Genomic DNA, 20,356 nt, shown 5'->3' on the forward strand with positions numbered 1-20,356 from the left:
GCTTCAGCGTTCATTATCTATCCATCATTTCCAGTGACTTTGCTGATTACAAAATTTCACTTGAATTTCAAAATGCACTCCTGAGTCTTTATCTGATGGGCATGACAGTCACTTCACAGGGTTGAAGATTCAAGACATTATGGAATATCTACGTTTTCCCCATGGTCTGGGATGGGCTCCTAAATCCACTACTACGATTCTCCGGCGTTACCTGCGAACCAAACCACCAGACTGAGCAACTGTGAGAAAACTTAACTTGTCACGTTTACGGAAGGCAGCGCCCACAACCTCTACAAATAAATCTGATCGCTGCACGAAAATGAGTGGATCAAACGCTGTTAACCTGGATCCAACTCTCACCTCCTCCTGTAGTAACTTCAGGCGCAGGCCCAGAGCTGTGTGACTAAAGGCCGCGCCTGTGAGGTGGACTGATGAGACTTTGAACTGGACGTTTGTGCTGTGGTCTTTGTGGTGGTGGCTCGGTTGAAATGTGTTGCCTCTGTGCGGAGTGCGAGTTGGGGAAGGTGGGAGAGCATGTTTGTGAGTGTGTGCCGGGGCCGCGGTGGGCAGGATGTGGGCGGGGAGCGCAAACATCTACACCGCAGCGCTGTGGAATAATGCCAGGCTGACGGAGATTCCAACCAGGACATGAAATGTTGGAATCTGAATGTGGAGAGTAAAGAGTTAAGTATTAGGGGTGCATCGCTTCAGCTCTCTCACGGTTCGGTTCGGTTCACGGTGCAAGTGCCATATAAATAGCTAATAAGTCAGTTTTGAAATAAAATAACCTAAATGTTCATTATTAGGCAGTAATCATAATCTCAGAGAAAAAAATACATTGCTTGGTTTATTTATTTGGTTTATTTGATTTACAATCAAATGTGCCTCTGGGATCACAATACAAAACAGGAAACACAGTGCTCTAAAGAAAAGGTTTCAGAATAATCCCACTGTAGCTCTGGTTTGTGTCGGAGCCACAAGATACTCTAATAAGGATTAATGAAAGGAGTTTCATTTCATCCCATTCGTGAAACCAAAGCAGAGCTTCGTGCTTGTGCTCGGCCCAATGTCTCCCAGTGTTGAGCATCTGGACCCAAATCCACGTTTACCCTTAAAGGGGGGGTATTATGCAAAATCGACTTTTTCAAGCTTTACATCATGTTATTAAGTAATTCCCTCATTAAAAACATGCCTGAAGTGTTGCCTTAGCACATTCACGTATTTTCGAGTAGTCTGTAAAAACTCTGATGGCGGCCATTTTAGGGATAAAACGCCTGATTCCTTCAGGAAACGCCCTCGACCTCCAGGATACGCCTCCGACCTTTCGTCACCAGCCGAGTAACCAACCACTGCCCCTCAGCAGAACCCCCTCCCCGCAGTGTCTAGCCCTAAGATGTAAACAGAGTCATCATGGAGGATTAGCTTCATGTGTTGTGAACCGGAGCCACAGCAGACTTTTACAAAGACACATCAGTGTTTCTGTTACCGAAACACCCAGGATTCAAACCGGTGACAAGAACGCTTATTTCAGTGACTGGTTCTGCGCTGGGCCTTGATGATGCACAGAGCCTCCGGAGAAAGCTAATGCTAAGCTAAACCTCGAGTCATCACGTGGAAACGAGAAATATGCACAAATAAAGTCAATAAAACCACCACACACATAAAGAACCGTTTAACAATGATCACACACGGAGCCGGGCTTGTTGATTTGGAAGTTTTTTGCTCACATTTCATCTACAATGGGTCATAGATGAGTGGCTTTCTCCCGGAGCTAACAAGCTAGCCGCAACAAGCTAACGGGAAAATTCACTGAATACAAGCATATTATGCATTGAAAACGTCACTAAAACAGGCAGCTGCTTGACGCAGCCTTTATGATGATCACACACGGAGCCTGGCTTGTTGATTTCGTAGTTTATTGCTCACATTTCATCTACAGTGAGTCGTAGCCGAGTGGTTTCTCCCGGAGCTAAGGCACTATTAGCCGCGACAAGCTAACAACCTTCACCTTCACAACATTCATTGAAAACAGGCAGCATATTATGCACAAATAACGTCAATAAAGCAGCAACTACTTGAAGCAGCCTTTACGATGATCACACAATGAGCCTGGCTTTACACATGTGTGGTTTATTGTAGACTTTTCATCAACAATGAGCTGTAGTCGATTATAACAAGCTAACGGGTAACCTCGAAAAACCATTGTCCACCTGCACAGATAATGTCCGTCTTTGAATCGTATGGGCTCCTGCAGATCCTGGTGTCGTCCATGGGGGTATAGTTAGAGATCCATAGGGCATGGCAGTTACAAAGAGAAGCCTCCAAACAGCAGTTATTTTTCAGGCAAGAGCCCCTTCCAAGCGTCCGGTGTGGAAGGTTCGTCTTCAAATAATATCCTGTGTGGCCATTGTTCACAAAGTGATAAACAGTAGCTCCTTTCCAACAATAAAAAATAAAATGCACCGATCGTAGTTTCAATACTGTGGAGAAAGTGTTGTGATGCCACAGACAGCGTGTGGAGGGGGCGTGTCGGAAAGGGTCAGAGGTTCTTAAAGAGACAGGGGCCTATTTCAAGTCATTTGCTACCACCATTTTGAAAGAGCAATTTTATACAAGGCAGTTATTCTAATTTACTGCATTGACAGACCAACAGAAGGTTTCGTCATCATTGTAGTGTGATATAGACTGGTGCTATGTGGCTGAAAAAAGCATAATACCCCCTCTTTAACGATAAAGGCCCGGTCCATACGAAGTCAAGCTGAGGACCAAACGCAAAGACGTCTCCACAACTTTGACTAAAACGGTGACATCACAGCTCCAGAGTGGTGTCTGTGATCCATGATCTACTGACCTTATAATGAGTCTGACTCATGGATCTATGATGGTTTGACTCCGCCCTTCTTTGCTCCACTGCCGTCCACAAGCCACAGGTGACGAGTAGAAAAACACGAGTCAGTCTGTGTTTTTGGACTGACAGGAAAAGTCACTGACAGGTTTTTACGTCTGAAGAATAAACTCTCCTCCTCGTCTCTTCTGTAGATCCTAAATCCTTGAATCAGTTCCATTTTCAGTTTCATGCCTGTGTTAGCGTCACAGCGCCTCACACAGGCCTGGAAGATGAAGTGTTTGGTGTTGGTGTGGATATAGCCTGAGTCATTGTCTGATTTAGCCGATCTTCCATGTTCATACTTTTCACATGTCGATATCCAGCTCCACTGACACCAAACCCGGGACCAAACTATCTGAATCGATTCATGTCTTTGCTAAAGCGGGGAGTGGGTAAATGTGCAGCACATGTTAAGGATTATTCACATGTTGATTCGGCTCCAGTAAAGTTGTCTCTCGCTGTTGTTAAGATTAGCGTAGTTAGAAATGTTGTGTCGATAGTAATTCTACACAAAGCTGTGAACGATGTTTAGGACGATCAATCATATGTGAGAAAAAGCTTTTGAAAGTTCCCCTTGAGAAGAGTTCTGTGGGAATGTAGTGATAGTAATCAGTGGTATACGTGTTTGTACGAAGCATACAGGACTTTTGTGAGGCGTGTCATCAGCGCTGACGTCATTCACTAAACTGCGCCATCAATGGACAAAGTCATCATTTTAGGTCAGCAGTGTCCGGAGCCACAGTATGTCTCCAAATCACTGAGCTCCTCCGTCTGACTGAGATTGAAGAATTCTTTGCAAACTCAGCCTAAACAATACGTTTTATTCATGATTTTTCTCTTGATTTAGTAGATACCATTTGATGATAAAACAGAAATGATTACGACTGAAAAACTTGAAAAGTGTCTCGTACAGACGTAAAACCTCAGTCTGAGTTCCTTAAAGTGCAACACCAGTGTCTGCCAGACCAAAGCTGTGCACTTTAGTGCACTATATAGTGCACTATATATATATATATATATATATATATATATATATATATATATATATATATATATATATATATATATATATATATATATATATATATATATATATATAATATAAAGTATTGCGCAGCAATGGTCAAAATAGAGCACAATGCGAGAGTTGGAGAAGAACAGCCTCAGCGACAGGTCTTTGAGCAGCTGTTTTAATCATATGTGGTGTATTTCTCGTGAATAAACTACTTGAATATAAGTGGCCACGGTGAAAAGTTGATCGCTTTAGATATTGACCCATAAAGTTGTGAAATAAGTTGATAAACTCATTGGGAATGTTAGGAGTTTGGGCACGACTAACATTTTAAACTTTACAATCAATCAAAGTAAACAAAGTGACTGGAATAATCAAGTATAACGAGTCTACCTTATTGCCATGTCAGATCAGAAGCTAACGAAGCTAACGGAGCTAACGGAGCTAACGCAGCCTGACATTGTGCTGTTTCTTAGCTCTCAGGCTCACTTCCCCTTCTGTGTAGCCCAGGTCTCCGACCGCAACATTGGGATGCCAGATCACCATGGTGACACCGTCAGTGGCTCACCACTGAAGCTCGTGAACACCCCCCATCCTTCTGACCCCCCCTCCCTCTCGCTGCCTAGCAACTGCGGTGCCACTGGATTTCCTGTACGTTCACAGCCATTCCTTAAAGAGGAACTTCAGCATCTTTAGGCCTGATCTCAAATAGCTCTTTTATCACCAGTGGTTTTCAAACGTTTCACACCACCTCCAAACTAACTTGGCTTTCAGAGCGCCTACACTCGGTCTAAAGGGTGATTAAACATTGGCTCCAAATAAGAAAGTGTTGAACTGCAGAGTACCACCACCCTTCATTAAAAAGCAGAATGCAAAGAAAAGAATTTTAAAAATGGCCAATAGAAAAATATCTTTGTCATGACAGTATTGTTGGATGTTGATGTTTTCCAATGTAGTATTAAGGCTTCCAGTTGACAGAATTGAGAGTTAGACATTAACCTAAACTGCTTCCATGCACCACAAAAGCACCACCGTTTGAGAACCCCTGCTCTATGACATGCAGCTACAATGTTGTGTTAAGTGAAACAAGCTCCTGTGAGTGCGCTTGCATGTGGACACTGAACAACATAAGCTGCATGGAGATTCCTGAATGAATGTTGCCCCAGGGCCAGATTTCTCACATGGTTGTCATAGTGGAATGCATCACTGCGCCGAGGTCACTCTGAGAACAGCCTTCCTTCAAATCCTCAGGACTCAAACACAGGAGAGGCTGGAATAACATGCACTTGTCTGTTTGTGTTGTTGTGTTGTAACTTTGGTACAAGGGTGCAGTTATGAGTATGTTTATGTCACTTACTGGTAAGCCATCGTCTGGACCGTCGCCTTCATCGAAAGAGCGGCAGCCTGCGAGTAAAGGACAGAGAAAACGCTTCATTACTGGACATGTAGGCAGAGCTATGTCAACAGAAGATCAGGCCTGTCTTTTCAGCATCGCAGTCGTGTCAAAAAGAATCACAATTGGTTTTATTGCCATTGTCAGGTTCACAAAGAAGGAATTTTCTTGGGTGCGATCGTGCAACATGAAAGCGAAAACTTAGAACATAAAAGCTGCTTGAGATAAATTATAATTAAATAATAACTATGAAGACTTTAAAACTATAAGGGCACACATGAAGTAGATTCAAATGAAATGTGATCAAAGCCAACAACAGTGTATTTCCCGATGCCTGGCTCTGGTGCTGAGGTCATCGTTTTAACTGCAGAGCTGGGATTCGAACCCATCCATACTTTGAACGCTCCTTTGCACTGTTGCAAATGGGGGCGGGTCGAGTCACCAGTCCCATGAGATGAGACGAGACACGAGATTGGCCTCACGAGAACCAGACGGAATGTGTTAGAATAAATACAGATGAAATATTTCCTTTTACTGAACAGTTTAACCAAAGGAGTATCTATTATCGTTTATGTGCAAATATATCATGTAAACATTGGTGGGAAGCTAACTATGAACTAAACATTCCTTTAAGTAGCTTTAACCCGTCTACAATGGTGGTCATTTCTTCAGATCAAATATTTTGTCATAATTTTAGTCAAAGTAATATTTTAGTCGACTAAAATTTAGCTCAAATTTAAGAGAAATATTTGACTAAATTTGGACTAAAATGACATATAAGAGAGACTAAATAAAAATATGAACACGTCGATGAGTATACTGGATGTGGTGCAGTAAAATAAAGAAAATATATATATATCAATAGTGTCTTTGGTTCTTGTGGCACGCAGTGTCGTTTTCATCAATTAAGACGATAACGAGAACATTTGGTTGTTTTGGTTTCATCTTCATTTTTAAATGAGGAGAACAAAACAAAGAGCTGAAAATAACTCTTTGTGTCTAAAACATGACGAGACGTTTAAGCGTTTATGTCGATGAGACCAGATGAAAATGGGAGAAAGTGTTTGGACAGAACTTGTGAGCGGAGCCGGAGAACAGACGCTACACGTGACACACATGTGCTCACATGGACACGCAGCAGGCTCCGCCCCCTCTCCCATGCGTTTGTCCTCATGGAGCGTCTGACAGTGATGTCACAGACTTTATCTTTTCTCAGGGCAGGTTTAATGCTGAGGAACAAATGTGCAGATGGCACTTTGGGAAAAAATGGATTTGTGCATTTTTAGCTCACGCTGCATTTTCTCAATCAAATATCAGATTACTGTAATATCACAATAAGCTATATGCAATTTCCAAAACACGTTACATGACGATACAATTCTTAAAGAAAGCACAAAGCTCACAATCTCCAATCTGGTCCCAATCAGTGCTAGAATTCTTTTGGAACTGAAGCAATTCAAAATGTGTCATTTCAAATAATCAATGTGAACAGAACGTTCAAAAGTCCTAACGAAATCGTTACACGCTCGGGTGTAACGATTCATAACAGAGGCAATTTGAGCGCCGCCACGTGACATCAGCAAGTGTTCTGAGCTTTTAGAGAAGCTGTTGCCTTTAACAGGAAAAACACATTTCACTAAGTCATTTAAAGGAACAGGCCAGCGTTTTTCCATACTGAGATATGTTCTTAACTGAGCTGTGACGAGTTCTTTAGGACCTGTCTGATCTTCAGTCACGTAAACACAGCGCAGACGGCGTTAGCATTTAGCCTCTCCCTCTCTCCTCTATAGCTCCAAAACAGGTCAAGATAGAAGCTACCAAGCTCTTCCACGTTTCCCCTATTTAAATATGGTTACGTGAAGTGTTCCACTACAAAGTATAATTACACACAATTAAACTATGTGGATTTTCTAAGCGGATAAAAGGGGGAACTATAATGTAAGGCGTAATAATACCAGGAGTAGTTTGGCATCCGCACAGTAAAGTTTAGATTACTGCGAAGATTTCGAACTACTCCTGGTGTTATTACGCCTTACAATATAGTTCCCCTTTTATCCGCTTACCATTTATTTAGTTTGGAGCTATAGAGGAGAGAGGGAGAGGCTAAATGCTAACGCCGTCTGCGCTGTGTTTACGTGACTAAAGGCACGGGGGAAGATCAGACAGGTCCTAAAGAACTCGTCACAGCTCAGGTAAGAACATATCTCAGTATGGAAAAAACGCTGGCCAAGCTATTAATGATTTGATCACGAGTCACTATATCAACCCTCCACAAGGTCATCTACTTGAGACTGGTCTTCTTCTACAACACAGAGCAAGTTACCAACATGCAAAAGCTCACTTTAAGTCATGAATTGCCTTGTTTTGGCCCTGGTTTTTGAATGAAATAGGGCTATTATTGAATATGGCAGCGTAGTGTGCAGCCATGTTTTTATTTCTATCCCCCACCAGCTCTAAAAGCACTTATTCCCCCCTGGCACGGAGCGCCCCAGCGACTGCAACAGGAGAGTGTTGCGGTGCTTCTCAAACAGGAGGGAACTCATTAGCAGCCACAGCACAGCGCCACATGGCAACGGTGCGGCGCGTCTCCACACCCCTGAGGAACACCAGTTAGCGTGTGCTAGCATGTGTTAGCAATGTGTTAGCGCGTGCTAGCCGCCGTCGCTCAGGCTTCTGCCCGTCTATCTCCTTCTCGGCCCCACGTGACGCTGCCGCGCCGGATGATGTGCTCCTCCACTTTTCCAAAAGAGAAAACAGGCCTCCTGCAGCACGACTCCGCCAGCGCCGTGTGCCCAGCGTCGCCATGGCAACAGCGCACCGCAAGACCCCGATATATATATACACACACACACAGCGCGCGTGCACGGACCACAAGAAAAACAAAGGAAAAACATATTCTCTCTCTCTCTCGGCGGTGAGGACGTGGCCGGCCCGGCAGCAGAGCGATGCAACATGAATACAGAACAAGTACCTGGGGGGGGCTGTTACGCAACGCCACAAAACCACCATCTACGCCCTTGGAAGGACACCTTTGGAAACAGGAGACGGACCCAAACTACTGAGAGGGGTCATTCCACTGCGGAACATTCCAGGTTCTACGTATCTGGTACTAATGTGAAATGATCGAAGTAATGTGAGAAAGGACTAAGCCCCCGCCTGAACCCAGAGCATTTTCCCCTGTTCGGCTTTACCCAAATCTTAAAAACGAGGCTGAAAACGCAACATAAGAGCAAAAAAAGGGACAAAGAATTTCAAAAGTGGCTAAAATGTGATGAAAATGAAATAACAAAGACACAAAGAAGCAACCAAACAGCAACAAAAATGTGACAAAAATGCAATGAAAAGAATGTCTAAAAAGTGACAACTACACGGCATCAACACAAGGAAAAAGATCTGTTTAGATCTGTTTTGTGGGTCTTAGCTTTCAAATGAGGAGTCACTCTTGCCTATAGGCTGTAAACTCTCCAGTCCAGAAGCTTTCAGATTAGGGTGAAGCTGAACTGGAGAAAATGCACTTGGTCAGAGGTTAATGCTGTCCCTAAACAAACAGACGTGAAAACTTGGTCTCTACAGATAAACTCTATTTCCTGACGGTATTGTTGAATGGAACCAGCAGAGTAGGAGCTCCTGAAGTGGAGATGGTGTTAAAGAGTGGAATAAAAACCTCATTTGGAGAACAGGGCCCTGAAGTTTGGGAACTTTGTCTGCACATGTGCCCTGTGTATATTTCTCACTGTATTTAGTACAAAAAAGTACAAAATATAATTTGTGAAACGCCATAAAATAATCATCATGCAGGGTGTGTTTTGTCATTGTTCTACTCTAGGGACGCAAGTTATTATGGGCTGTTTTGACACCATCACCGATTAGCCGATAAAAAACATTTTGGACGATAATTAGGCCCAAATTGAGTCTGCGGCTCCAGCTCGCTGCCTTTCTCTCTGGTGCCGCCTCGCTCCGACTGCAGCGTGGAGCTGCTGCAGATTCACAGCTGATATACGCCCTCCCCGGCCAACTTCTGCACTGTTTTAGCAGAAAAATACAAAGAGGATTCCAGCGAAATAGCACTGTGCAGGTGGAAAAAGGCGTAGCAACAATTCACCCAGGTTTTTTTAATCTATGTATGCGAATGTTAGTCACGTTACTGTGGCTTTTGCTCTCCAGCTCCTGGAACAGTGTGTCATACTGCCCAAACATGCACCTTCTCTGTATCCAAGGATGAAATACATACACTGCGTTCCAAATTATTATGCAAATGACATTTTTCTAAGATTTTCTAAATTGTCAACTCAAATGAGAGTCAGCATAATTTTCAAGTCTTTACCTGGTCGAGGATCATTTAAATGTGGTGGAAATATGTCCTGGTGATAACAGTATTTTTTTCAAAAATAAATATAGTAAAAACCTCAAAATCCACTGTTCCAAATTATTATGCAACTCATCGTTTCAATATTTTAAAGCTTGTAATTAACTGAAAATGGTCATTTGTTGAATTTGTAGCATCAGGAGGTCATATTTACTGAAATCAAAAACTATTTCAATCAAAAAAATATTAGCAGGTCAAGTTATATTTTACCATAGGAGCCCTTGTGTGAAGCAGCTTAAACATTCTTAAATCCATTAAACTTGTGAGTTTTTGGACAGTTTCTGCTTGGATTTCTTTGCAGGATGTTAGAATAACCTCCCAGAGCTGCTGTTTGGATGAAAACTGCCTCCCACCTTCATAATAGTTTTTTTTGCTGAGGCTCCAAAGGTTCTCAATAGGGTTGAGGTCAGGGGAGGAGGGGGTCCACATCATGAGTTTCTCTCCTTTTATGCCCATAGCAGCCAGTGATGCAGAGGTTTTCTTTACAGCAGGACATGGGGCGTTGTCATGCATGAAGAGGATGTCGTTCGGGAAAACACGGCTCTTCTTTTTGTAGCATAGAAGACAGTGGTCAGTCAGAAACTCCATATATTTTTCAAAGGTCATTTTCACACCTTCAGGGAGCCTAAAAGGGCCTAAAGGGGCCGACCAGCTCTCTCCCCATGACTCTGGCCCAAAACATGACTCCGCCCCCTCTTTACTGACGTCACAGCCTTGTTGGGACATTGTGGTCATTCACCAACCATTCACTACTCCATTGATCTGACCATCCAGGGCTACACGGCCTCATCAGTGAACAAGACTGTTTGAAAATGAGTCTTCATGTATTTCTGAGCCGCTGCAGCCGTTTCTGTTCATCAGCTTCAATTAACAGTTTAGGGGAGGCCCGGCACAACTGCAGCCTCTGGAGGGTCCTACACCTTGATGTTCGGGAGACTCCAGAGGCACCAGCAGCTTCAAATACCTGTATGCTGCTTTGTAGCATCTGTTCTCTTAATCTGATGTGTTTGTCTGGCAGAAACCGTCCATATTGTGCCTTTATCTGCACAAACCAGAGTGTGTCTGAATCATCCACAAATCTCTTATCAGTACGATGATTAAGCGTATTCTTTCATGAAATATCGAAGGTTTTCATACCTAGACCAAGGCATTCAACTATTTCATGCTTTTCATCAGCAGAAAGACCCGTTTTCTTTCCCATATTGCTTGAAAATGATGATCTGCATAATATAGTGGAACACCCTTTTTCAGTAGTTTTTCCCTTAACTGGGCTTAACCTGAAAACTGATCATCCCAGGTCTCTGAGATTAATGTCAGTGATTCATAGAGCTCCAAGACACGACACCATCCATGAGTTTCATTATTATTGTTTTTTTTTTACCTTTTTGACACAAAAATCCAATTTGCATAATAATTTGGAACGCAGTGTAGGCTATTCCCCCCCTCCACCCTCCAAAGAACCGGGTAATCTCTGAGACAAACGACATACACATCGTGTGCAGTTCTGCAAAGTTCATACGAAGCCCACATGGAGCCCACGGTCAGTGCGTTTATTGTGTTTGCTGTACAAATGAAGAGACAGCCGAACGTCCAAAAGAAAGCAACAAAAAAGCATCAAAATGCTGCCAAAAATGACAAAAGCGCAACAAAAATATGACAAGAAAGCAACAAAAAACACAAGATGACAAAAAGAGAAATGAAAAAAACAAAAAAACTGTGACCAAAAAGTGTCATAAATAGTCTACGACAATGTGGCAACGATGCAAGGAAGTTTCTTAGGTCTTCAAATGGGGCTTTTAGGCTGTACGCTCTCCAGTCCAGAAGCTTTTAGATTTGGGTAAAGCGGAACTGACGAAAATGTGCTCGGTTAAAGTGGGGGTTCAGAGTAGGCCTGTCACAATTACAAAATCTGAAGTTCGATATACTGAAGCAGGAACTTGTCACGATTTATCTAAATATGACATCAGAAACATGGGAATCATCTAAAACCATAACTATGTAAGAAAACACCGACTGGATTTCGAATGGATTAACAGGACAGACTTGATAAAGCCGCTTGTTTTAACAATCTTTTTGGGCACAGAACTGCTTAGAACGCTTTTGAAAATGTGGAGAACACTCCAGGGTTCTATCAATGACGCAACAAAACGTGGGAAAGCAAATCCGAGTGCTTTATGCAGAAGAAGAAGAAACAAACACACATGCACAGTCATGTCAATCTCCAGAGGAAGTAGCGTGTTATCTGGGCAGCTGACACAGGTGAGACAACATGGCCGCCTGTTGAATGATCGATTGATATTTATCCATAAATATTCCACTGTCTCCTAAATTTGGTGGGTCTTTATGGCAGATATACGTGATTCCCGGAGTTTAGAGACTTGTAGTAGCTGTAGTCCCTCATTCTGCTGGGGTTCAGGAGGAAGTAGGAAACATTGCACTTGACTCTATAGTCTACAATAATGGTTCCCAACCTGGGGGGCCTGAGATTGCACAGGGCCCAGAGCTTTGACTGGTCAGAGGGACAGGTCAATAGTGATATTTATTATTTGAGCAAATGATATGGTTAAAAATCATCAAATATGACAAAGAAAGGACTACAGGTGCATGAAACACTCCAATTATACTTTATTTGAAATAAGGCATTATTAGCAATTATTGTTGTGTTTTGATACATTTGTAGTGGCCATTGGAATGAGGGGGGGTCAACTATAGTGCGGGTCTATGTAGTGAGGGGTTAGGGTGTGAGTTGGATGTTTCACTGCACTGACATCCCTTTTAGCCATAATACTGTTGCACTGAAGTCCTTTATCTGACAAGTCCACACTTTCCACACACAGTTTTACTGACAGCAATGATACCAAAGGATCTGCTTAGTAACTACAGTACAGAAATAATAACCACAAACATCTGCATTTTCAGATGGCATAACACAGGCTAGTCACGTGACCACACCTCCAGAATCTGGCCTCACCTTGCTTCATGTCCTCGATGGCCCGGCGGATTCCCCTGTCGAAGGCTCGTGCGTCGGCCGGGCTCTGGAAGGTCAGGCCGAACTTCTTGTTGTTGATCCTCCAGTGGTGGAAGATGGGGTTCACCTTGTTATAGACCACGTCGGTCTGCAGGACGCACTCCAGCACCACCTGCAACACAACCACCCAGCGGTCACTCCTGGTCACATTTAGATTCACACGATACTTGGTCATCACTAGAGTACCAGTCCCAGAGACTCATTTACATAATACTATTTCTATTTTTCAGACGTGGATTCTTACATAATAAAAAGGCTATATTATATTATTAGCCATAGCTTAAAGTCAATTAGTGAAAGTTCTTCTATGTGGTTTGACACAGCTTCCCATGACTTTAGGCCTACAGCATTTCATTGAATCAATGACTGCTGATACAGAGAAGACGCTCGGTTATTCTGGGGATTGATTGTTTGCCTACGGAAAATTAAACCCAACTTAAAACCACAAAACAGTGACAAGAAAGTGTTTCCCCTAGGTTTACTGGTTTAGCAGGGGGGGTATGGTCACATGTGCATGCTCGTGTTCTGTGCACGCTGCTGGGGAAAATAAAGTGCTTTTTAGCAAATGACAATATTTTGTTTGAATTTCCATATGATACATATTTAATTCAGTTTAAGTAACTTTAAAGGTCCTATATCATGCAAAATTGACTTTTTGGGGCTTTTAGCCATGTTGTTATGCTATTTCCTTATCAAAAACACCCCCAGAGTGGTTTGTGGCTTCATTCACGCAGCTCTCAGTAATCCTCCTGAATCCTGCTCTCTGAGGCTCCGCCCTCTCCTGGTGAACGACTGAGTGTTCAGTTGTGTCGTCACAGCGGAACGGAAGTGCTCGACGTCTGTAATGTAATAACTTACAGCCTAATTTTAATTTGCAAAACAGCTTTTTCATTATTTCTGTCGTAAGAGAGAAACAAAGAGAGAAAAAGAAAAAAAAGGATGTGCCCGAGGTGCTTCCAGGTCAGCTGAGGCCAAAACAAACACACCCCCGAGCGTCATGTTTGCGCTGCAGCTGAAGATGGAGCTCGTTATAACTGGACACACCTGTTCTTTATTCTTACCTAACGATCATGTCACGGAGAAAAAGAAGCGTGTTTGGCTACGAGGACGGGAGTGTATTCAACCTTTCTAAAGAGGCCACTCGTCAGAAGTAGTTTTTTCCTCCGTTTTCTCTCCTCTTTGGAATGGCTAAAATAGCATGATACAGATCCTTTAAAGCATTTTGATGATGTAAGAAACAATACTATGTTTAAGAAAGCGTGGAGTAAGTAATATGCTATTATTAGATTGATGGATGATGATATGCTGACCACTCATACAGCCAGTGGGTCACTACAAGGTCAAATACGCACAAATATCCACTATTTATTCCACATAAAAACTTGCATAATGCACCTTTAAGTTTAGGTCACTGCAAGTCTCTGCCATGCCACACTTAACGGCCCTAGACCTGAGTTCATTCCATGTACACAAACTGCTGCACCTCCAGTCACCAGTGCGTTAAACTGATCAAGTCTGTGGACGACACCGCCCTCATGTGATGAGTCGCCGACAGGAGAGAGGTGGACCGGTGCACTGGTGTGGCTGGTGTCCTGGTGCAGCCACAACAACCTGGAGCTGAACGCCCAGAAGACAGTGGGGATGATCGTGGACTTCCCCCCTGGCCCTGACAAACTCTCCCACCCCCATCTCCATCGTGGACTCTTTCCGTTTCCTGGACACCACCATCGCCCGGGACCTCAAATGGGAGCCAACCATCAGCTCCCTCATCAAGAAGGCCCAGCAGAGGATGTTCTACACGGCCATCATCGAGTCCATCCTCACCTCCTCCATCACCGTGTGGTTCCCGGCGCTACAGACCGGGACAAGCACTGACTGCAGCGCATTGTGCTGCTGCTGAGAGGGCTCCATCTCTCCAAGACCTATACAACTCTACAACCCGGAGGCGTGACCCTTCTCACCCTGGACACAGACTATTCACCCCCTCCCCTCAGGCAGGAGGCTACAGTCCATACAGACCCATACAAAACAAGATCCAATAACTATCAGACTCAAGAACATAATAACCTGTTCCAGCCATTTGCACTGCTCTCGATCTGCTGCACCTGCACATCTGTGAATACCATACTGCTGTTGTTCTATGTCAAATTGTTGTCGTCTTTATCATATTTTATCATATCATATTTCATACCTTCCCTCAGTTTGTTCCAATGTCTCCATTCAAATGTATGCTGATGACACAGTTACACATGACAAACTCTCCCAGTCTGTGGCCCATGCTACAGAATGGTTACATCAGTCCTGGTTAAAACTCAGTATCAATAAAACTGTCTCAATGTTCTTCACAAGGCCCGACATCAAAAATACAACAGCACATATCTACATGGCAGGTGAAAAGTTGCAAGTGGTGTCAGAATACAAATACCTTGGTACTACAATAGACTCAAACCAAACATTTAAAACCCAAGTTAACAAAGTCTGCAATAAAGTCAAATTCAATATCTCCAGCTTCCAGTTCATCAGGTCATAACTAGGGCTGGGTACCGTTAAACGGTTCCTACTTGGTACCGACTGAAAAGCTCTGGTAGGAGGCGGTATCGAAAAACTTTTTTTTTCGGTGCTAATTTTCGGTACTTTTTCTCTCCAAACGTCAATAAATGATCCGCAGTGAGTCTAAAAAAGCCTGAACTCATGAGCAGCTTCAACACAAATGCAGAAGCAAAGCTGTAACTTACTCACACTTCAGTCATTATCAGAGATGGCAGAGCCGCGGACTGAGCCAGGACTAAACCGGGACTAAACCAGGACTAAACCAGGACTAAACCGGGACTTAGAGTAAACTGGTTAAAAACCAGGACTAAACCAGGACTGAATAAGAAACTAGATTCTTAGACAAAGAGAAAAGCAGTGACAACACGGTAGTGACAACAAGAAACTCTTCGGCTTTACCTTTAGCTTTAGCTTTAGCTTTACCTTTACTTTTAGCTCCGCAGAGCCTGAAGTCACTGCTGTTGTTTAAACTCCAGCTGCACCGGAGCGTTTGGATCACAGATTGTCTCTGTAAAAGGTGAGGCTCACTCTGCATTAGCCATGTCTGGAACAGTTATGGTGCATTGTCAGTGACAGAGTGAGCGCTCACTCTGCATTAGCCATGTTTGAACAGTTATGGTGCATTGTCAGTGACAGAGTGAGCGCTCACTCTGCATTAGCCATGTTTGAACAGTTATGGTGCTTTGTCAGTGACAGAGTGAGCGCTCTCACTATGTAACAGATCTGTGACGTGTGAGGAGCTTTCACTGTGGAACAGCTCAGTGAGTTTAGAAAAGTTTATCTTCAGTAAACGGTCCTGATGTGGATCTGGTCTGTTCCTGCAGCTCAGGAGGGAATAATGTCCCAACTCTCTTTTTATCACGGCTTTAGTGGGAATTCTGAGAAAAACATGAAGTTCCAGGTGACGCTGCTGCTCCTGTTTTCTGACGTGCCGTGTTTGGACTTCCTCCTGAACCATACTTTTTATGCACATTATTTTAACTCAATTAAAATAACACAGGTATCGAAAAAAGTACCGCTAAGGCACCGGTACCGAAAAGCAGGTATCGTTAAAGTAGTGGTATCGGAAAAATATGAACTGTACCCAGCCCTAGTCACAACTCTCTCTGCAAGCAGCAAAAATGTTCATGAATTCCATGGTCCTATCGCACATAACCTTCTGTTTAACAACTAGGTCCCAAGCAAACAAAACAACACTAAAGCCCGTAGAGTCACTTTACAAACGGACAATAGAAATTCTGGACAAAAAAACAATTATCATATCTGCAGCATCCTTCAAAAGCACACACTTTTTAATTGGGAAAATCTCATTAAGTATTCAAACCTCTGCCTCATACGTAAAATAATCCACAACCAATCATCTCCTCCACTCAGTCAGTTTGTCAGCGTCAGACACCCCACATCTCCACAGCGAGAGACCAGAGGAGCAGCTCCAGGAGACTGGATAGTCCCGTTTAGGAAAAGTGCCTTTAGTCAGAACGCCTTTTCTGTAACTGCGGCCAAAGACTGGAACTCCATCCCAGCAAACATCAGAGAGCCGTCCACATACAGACTGTTTAAAACACATCTGAACAACTGGTTCATTACACCAGTGGTTCAACCTTTAAAACAGTTAAAGGGGTTTGTGACCCCTGCTCCGGTCACACCGTGAGAAATAGGGACATTAGCCTATATAATTCTAAAAAAACAAAGACCAAAATAACATGGCTAAAATAAAATGAATCAAATTAAGAACAAATAATGGCTCTTTGGTAAAATAGGACACTCATGCTACAGCAAAATATTATTTGATATGCTAATAAAATATATAGTTTTTTATCTACAAGATCTGGCGACCCCCCAAATTTGTCTTGCGACCCTCTTGGGGGGGCCCGACCCCCAGGTTGAGAACCACTGCATTACACAACAGTCATGCAGTCATTAACCCCGGCCTGTATATGTATCGTATGACTCCTTTATTGTTTGCACTGTTTTGTATTTGTATTTAAACTGCGTAGTGTAGTGACTGTGTCCTGCTTTGTATTTTATTGCACTGACTTTGAATGTTTTATTTTCTTAGGGAGAGTATTTACATCTGTCCAGGAACTATGGATGAAAAATAGCCTATTGGCTACTTCTGGTGCATTTACAGAAATGTTTATTAATGTGCAGTGTGCCTGTTCAATAAACAAATAAATACATTATACTTTATTTTAATCTTCTTCATGCATGCCCTTATAGCCTGATAGTTTTAAAGTTTTTATAGCTCATTTTTTTAATATACATTCTGTGTTATATGTTTTATGTTGCACGATTATACCGAGAAAAAATCCTAGTTTGCGAACCTGTTCTCCAAAAATGGCAATAGACACTATTCTGATTCTGATTTAAAATAATACTCAGGTCAATATGGTCCTTGGAGCCGGATTTGAACTAGTATGTCCATGTACATAGATGTACTCCCTTTGGAAGAGAAGCCTTTGTTTGTAGTGAAACAATAAAGCCTTATCTTTTAAATACTTAATACATCAAAACATTAAGTAAGTATAAGTAGTATAAGTACTGCATCTTTACACTAAAATTAAAAGTACAATTTACTCATCAAGTAAATGTAACTACTCCCCACCTTTGCGCATTGTGGCAGAATAGTGCACAGAGAGGGTAAAGACTGCTGTAGTGACACCTTAAAGCTTATTATGAAAAGATATTAGATGTTGATGATTGATTGGAGGACGAGCACACACTAGAGCGTGGAAAAGCGAATAGTCTGACCCTGAGTCCATTGCGAACAGCGTGTTTTCCTTTAGCTGCCTCTTCCCTTGAGCTGTGTAAATGTGTCACAGCTGATCATTACAATGTAACGTGAGAAAAGCACTGAAAGCTCGGGATCTAGAGAAAAGTCCAGCTACTGGAACCATATTTACCTCCGCTGTTAGACAACCGCAATCATTGCTGGATAATTTGTAAAACACATTCTAAATGGTGGGGTTCTCGTTTCAGATGCTGACGAAAAGTTGGATCGCGGGAGAAATTGTTTGGGAATTGCGAGCTGCAAAGCGTAGCAATAGCAGCGTGCTTTGAAAGCCTATCATTAATCAAGGCTGCTGGGGCTGCCTCTTGGCCTTCCTCTAGGCAGATTCAATGAAATGAGAGCTGGCCATTAGACTCTGAGGTTTCTCTCGCTCCATACAGTGCACGTGTGGTTTCATATGTGTGAATGTGTGCGTGCAGAAGCGCTGTGATGGAAGGCTGGAGCAAGTGAGTGTCAGGGGGTGAGCCATAATCATTTACCTTAAAAGGTGTTTTAAGTTTTAAAATCAAAATTCATGGTGAGGAGAATGAACATTTGAGAGAAGACAAATAGAACGCCCTGCCCCCTCTTGGAACCGCCACCTTAACGTGGTGGAGGGGTTTGAGCACCTGAATGATCCTGGAGCTCTGTTGTCGGGGGCTTCGTGCTCCTGGTAGGGTCTCCCATGGCAAACAGGTCCTATAGGTGACGGGTCAGACACAGAGCGCTTCAGAAGCCCCTTACGAGAGACCAACAGACCTGGTTAATCGTGAGGCCGTCCTTCTGTGGACCCACCCCCTGCAGGAGGAGCCATAAGGGGCTGGTGCAGTGTGATTTGGGCAGCTCCAACAGCTGCCCCCACGACCCAGAAACGGAAAAGTGAGGAAAATGGATGGATGGACAAATAGAACGCACTAAACTAATACAAGAATCACATTAGAGCAGCGCAACATGGGAAGAATTGATATATCCTAATTGTCTTGGCTATTGCGTTAAATTTTGTGTAAATGTGAGTCAGATGGAAGGCCTCAGGGATTTTATGGTGTAGTGGCATCTGGCAATATACAAATTACTTAAAGGGGCTATATCATACAAAATAGACTTTATGGAGCTTTTAACCATGTTGTTGTGCTATTTCCTTATCAAAAACACCCCCAGAGTGGGTTTGGCTTCATTTCAAACAAACGCATCCACTGAGTGTCTGAACAGATGTCATGTTTGCATTGGAAGCTGTTAAAGAAGGAGCTCTTTCTAACCCACTCTGGACACCTGTTCATTTTTTTACTTAACGATTATGTCAGAGAAAAGCGCGTTTGGCTACGAAGACGGGACTTTATTCAACCTTCCTGAAGAAGAGGACACTCGCCAGAAGTTGGAATTTCTCTCCGGGATAATCAGCCCAAATAGTGTTTTTCTGTGACTGTCTCTGATGGATGTTTGGTGAACCTTCGGCAGAATCAAAGTGGATTCACTTTTATAACCAACGCCAGTCCCATAATGTGAACAGCGATGGAGCAGAGCGGTGTTAGCTTGTGTGTGTTAGCATATTAGCTTGTGTGTGTTAGCCATTTATGAAGCTGTGTTGCAAATGTCAACACCTTATAACTGCATCGTGAAGGAACTTTTTGCTGTGTATTTTCTACCATGGTAAAGTTGTATAAGTGGAGAGAGGGGGCGGAGTTAACTGAATCCAAGCGTTTTGTCTTCCGGGTTTTAAAAAATTCTTTACAGCAATGACAGTTGCAATGAACACAATGAAACCCACTTAACTTCAGCTTCTAAATGTAGTCATTTGATACTAATGATCATTTTGCACAGATGACACTGTTGTTGCGGACGGAGGTCCTCACGTGCTCGCCGTGCACGCCGTGCACGCCGCGCACACCCCCGCGGCTGAGGCGTGGCAGCTGAAGGCACCATGACATGTGATCTACGAGTGTCACTGAGCCAGCGCAGACACTTGAGCACCGCTGGTTCTAAACGCCCGGTGAGAGTTTCTGGATCAAGTCATTAATGGAGGTAACGAGGGATTAAATATACATGTGTTTCAAGGCTGCGCTGGGGCGGCTGCGCTGGGGCGGCTGCGCTGGGGCGGCTGCGCTGGGGCGGCTGCGCAGGGGCCCCTGCGCTGGGGCCCCTGCGCTGGGGCGGCTGCGCTGGGGCGGCTGCGCTGGGGCGGCTGCGCTGGGGCGGCTGCGCAGGGGCCCCTGCGCTGGGGCGGCAGCGCTGGGGCGGCTGCGCTGGGGCGGCTGCGCTGGGGCGGCTGCGCTGGGGCGGCTGCGAAGACGGGCGGTTTTCAATGTGCTCAGATTAGGACTTTTGTAAAGGCCAATATCAGAACAGCTGTTTC

General features: G+C 43.6%; 1 protein-coding gene across 1 annotated transcript in view; it reads right to left on the reverse strand.

Moving 5' to 3' along the window:
* Positions 1–20,356, reverse strand: part of spred1 (sprouty related EVH1 domain containing 1) — a 78,415-nt gene that overhangs the window by 5,780 nt on the left and 52,279 nt on the right. The window contains exons 3-4 of the mRNA XM_079573213.1: positions 12,630–12,798; positions 5,257–5,303 (exon numbers count right to left, since the gene is read on the reverse strand). Coding sequence (XP_079429339.1) covers positions 5,257–5,303; positions 12,630–12,798 — 216 coding nt within the window. The remainder of the gene's footprint in view (positions 1–5,256; positions 5,304–12,629; positions 12,799–20,356) is intronic.

Source organism: Gobius niger (assembly GCF_951799975.1).
Source record: "Gobius niger genome assembly, chromosome: 16".
Taxonomy (NCBI): Eukaryota; Metazoa; Chordata; class Actinopteri; order Gobiiformes; family Gobiidae; genus Gobius; species Gobius niger.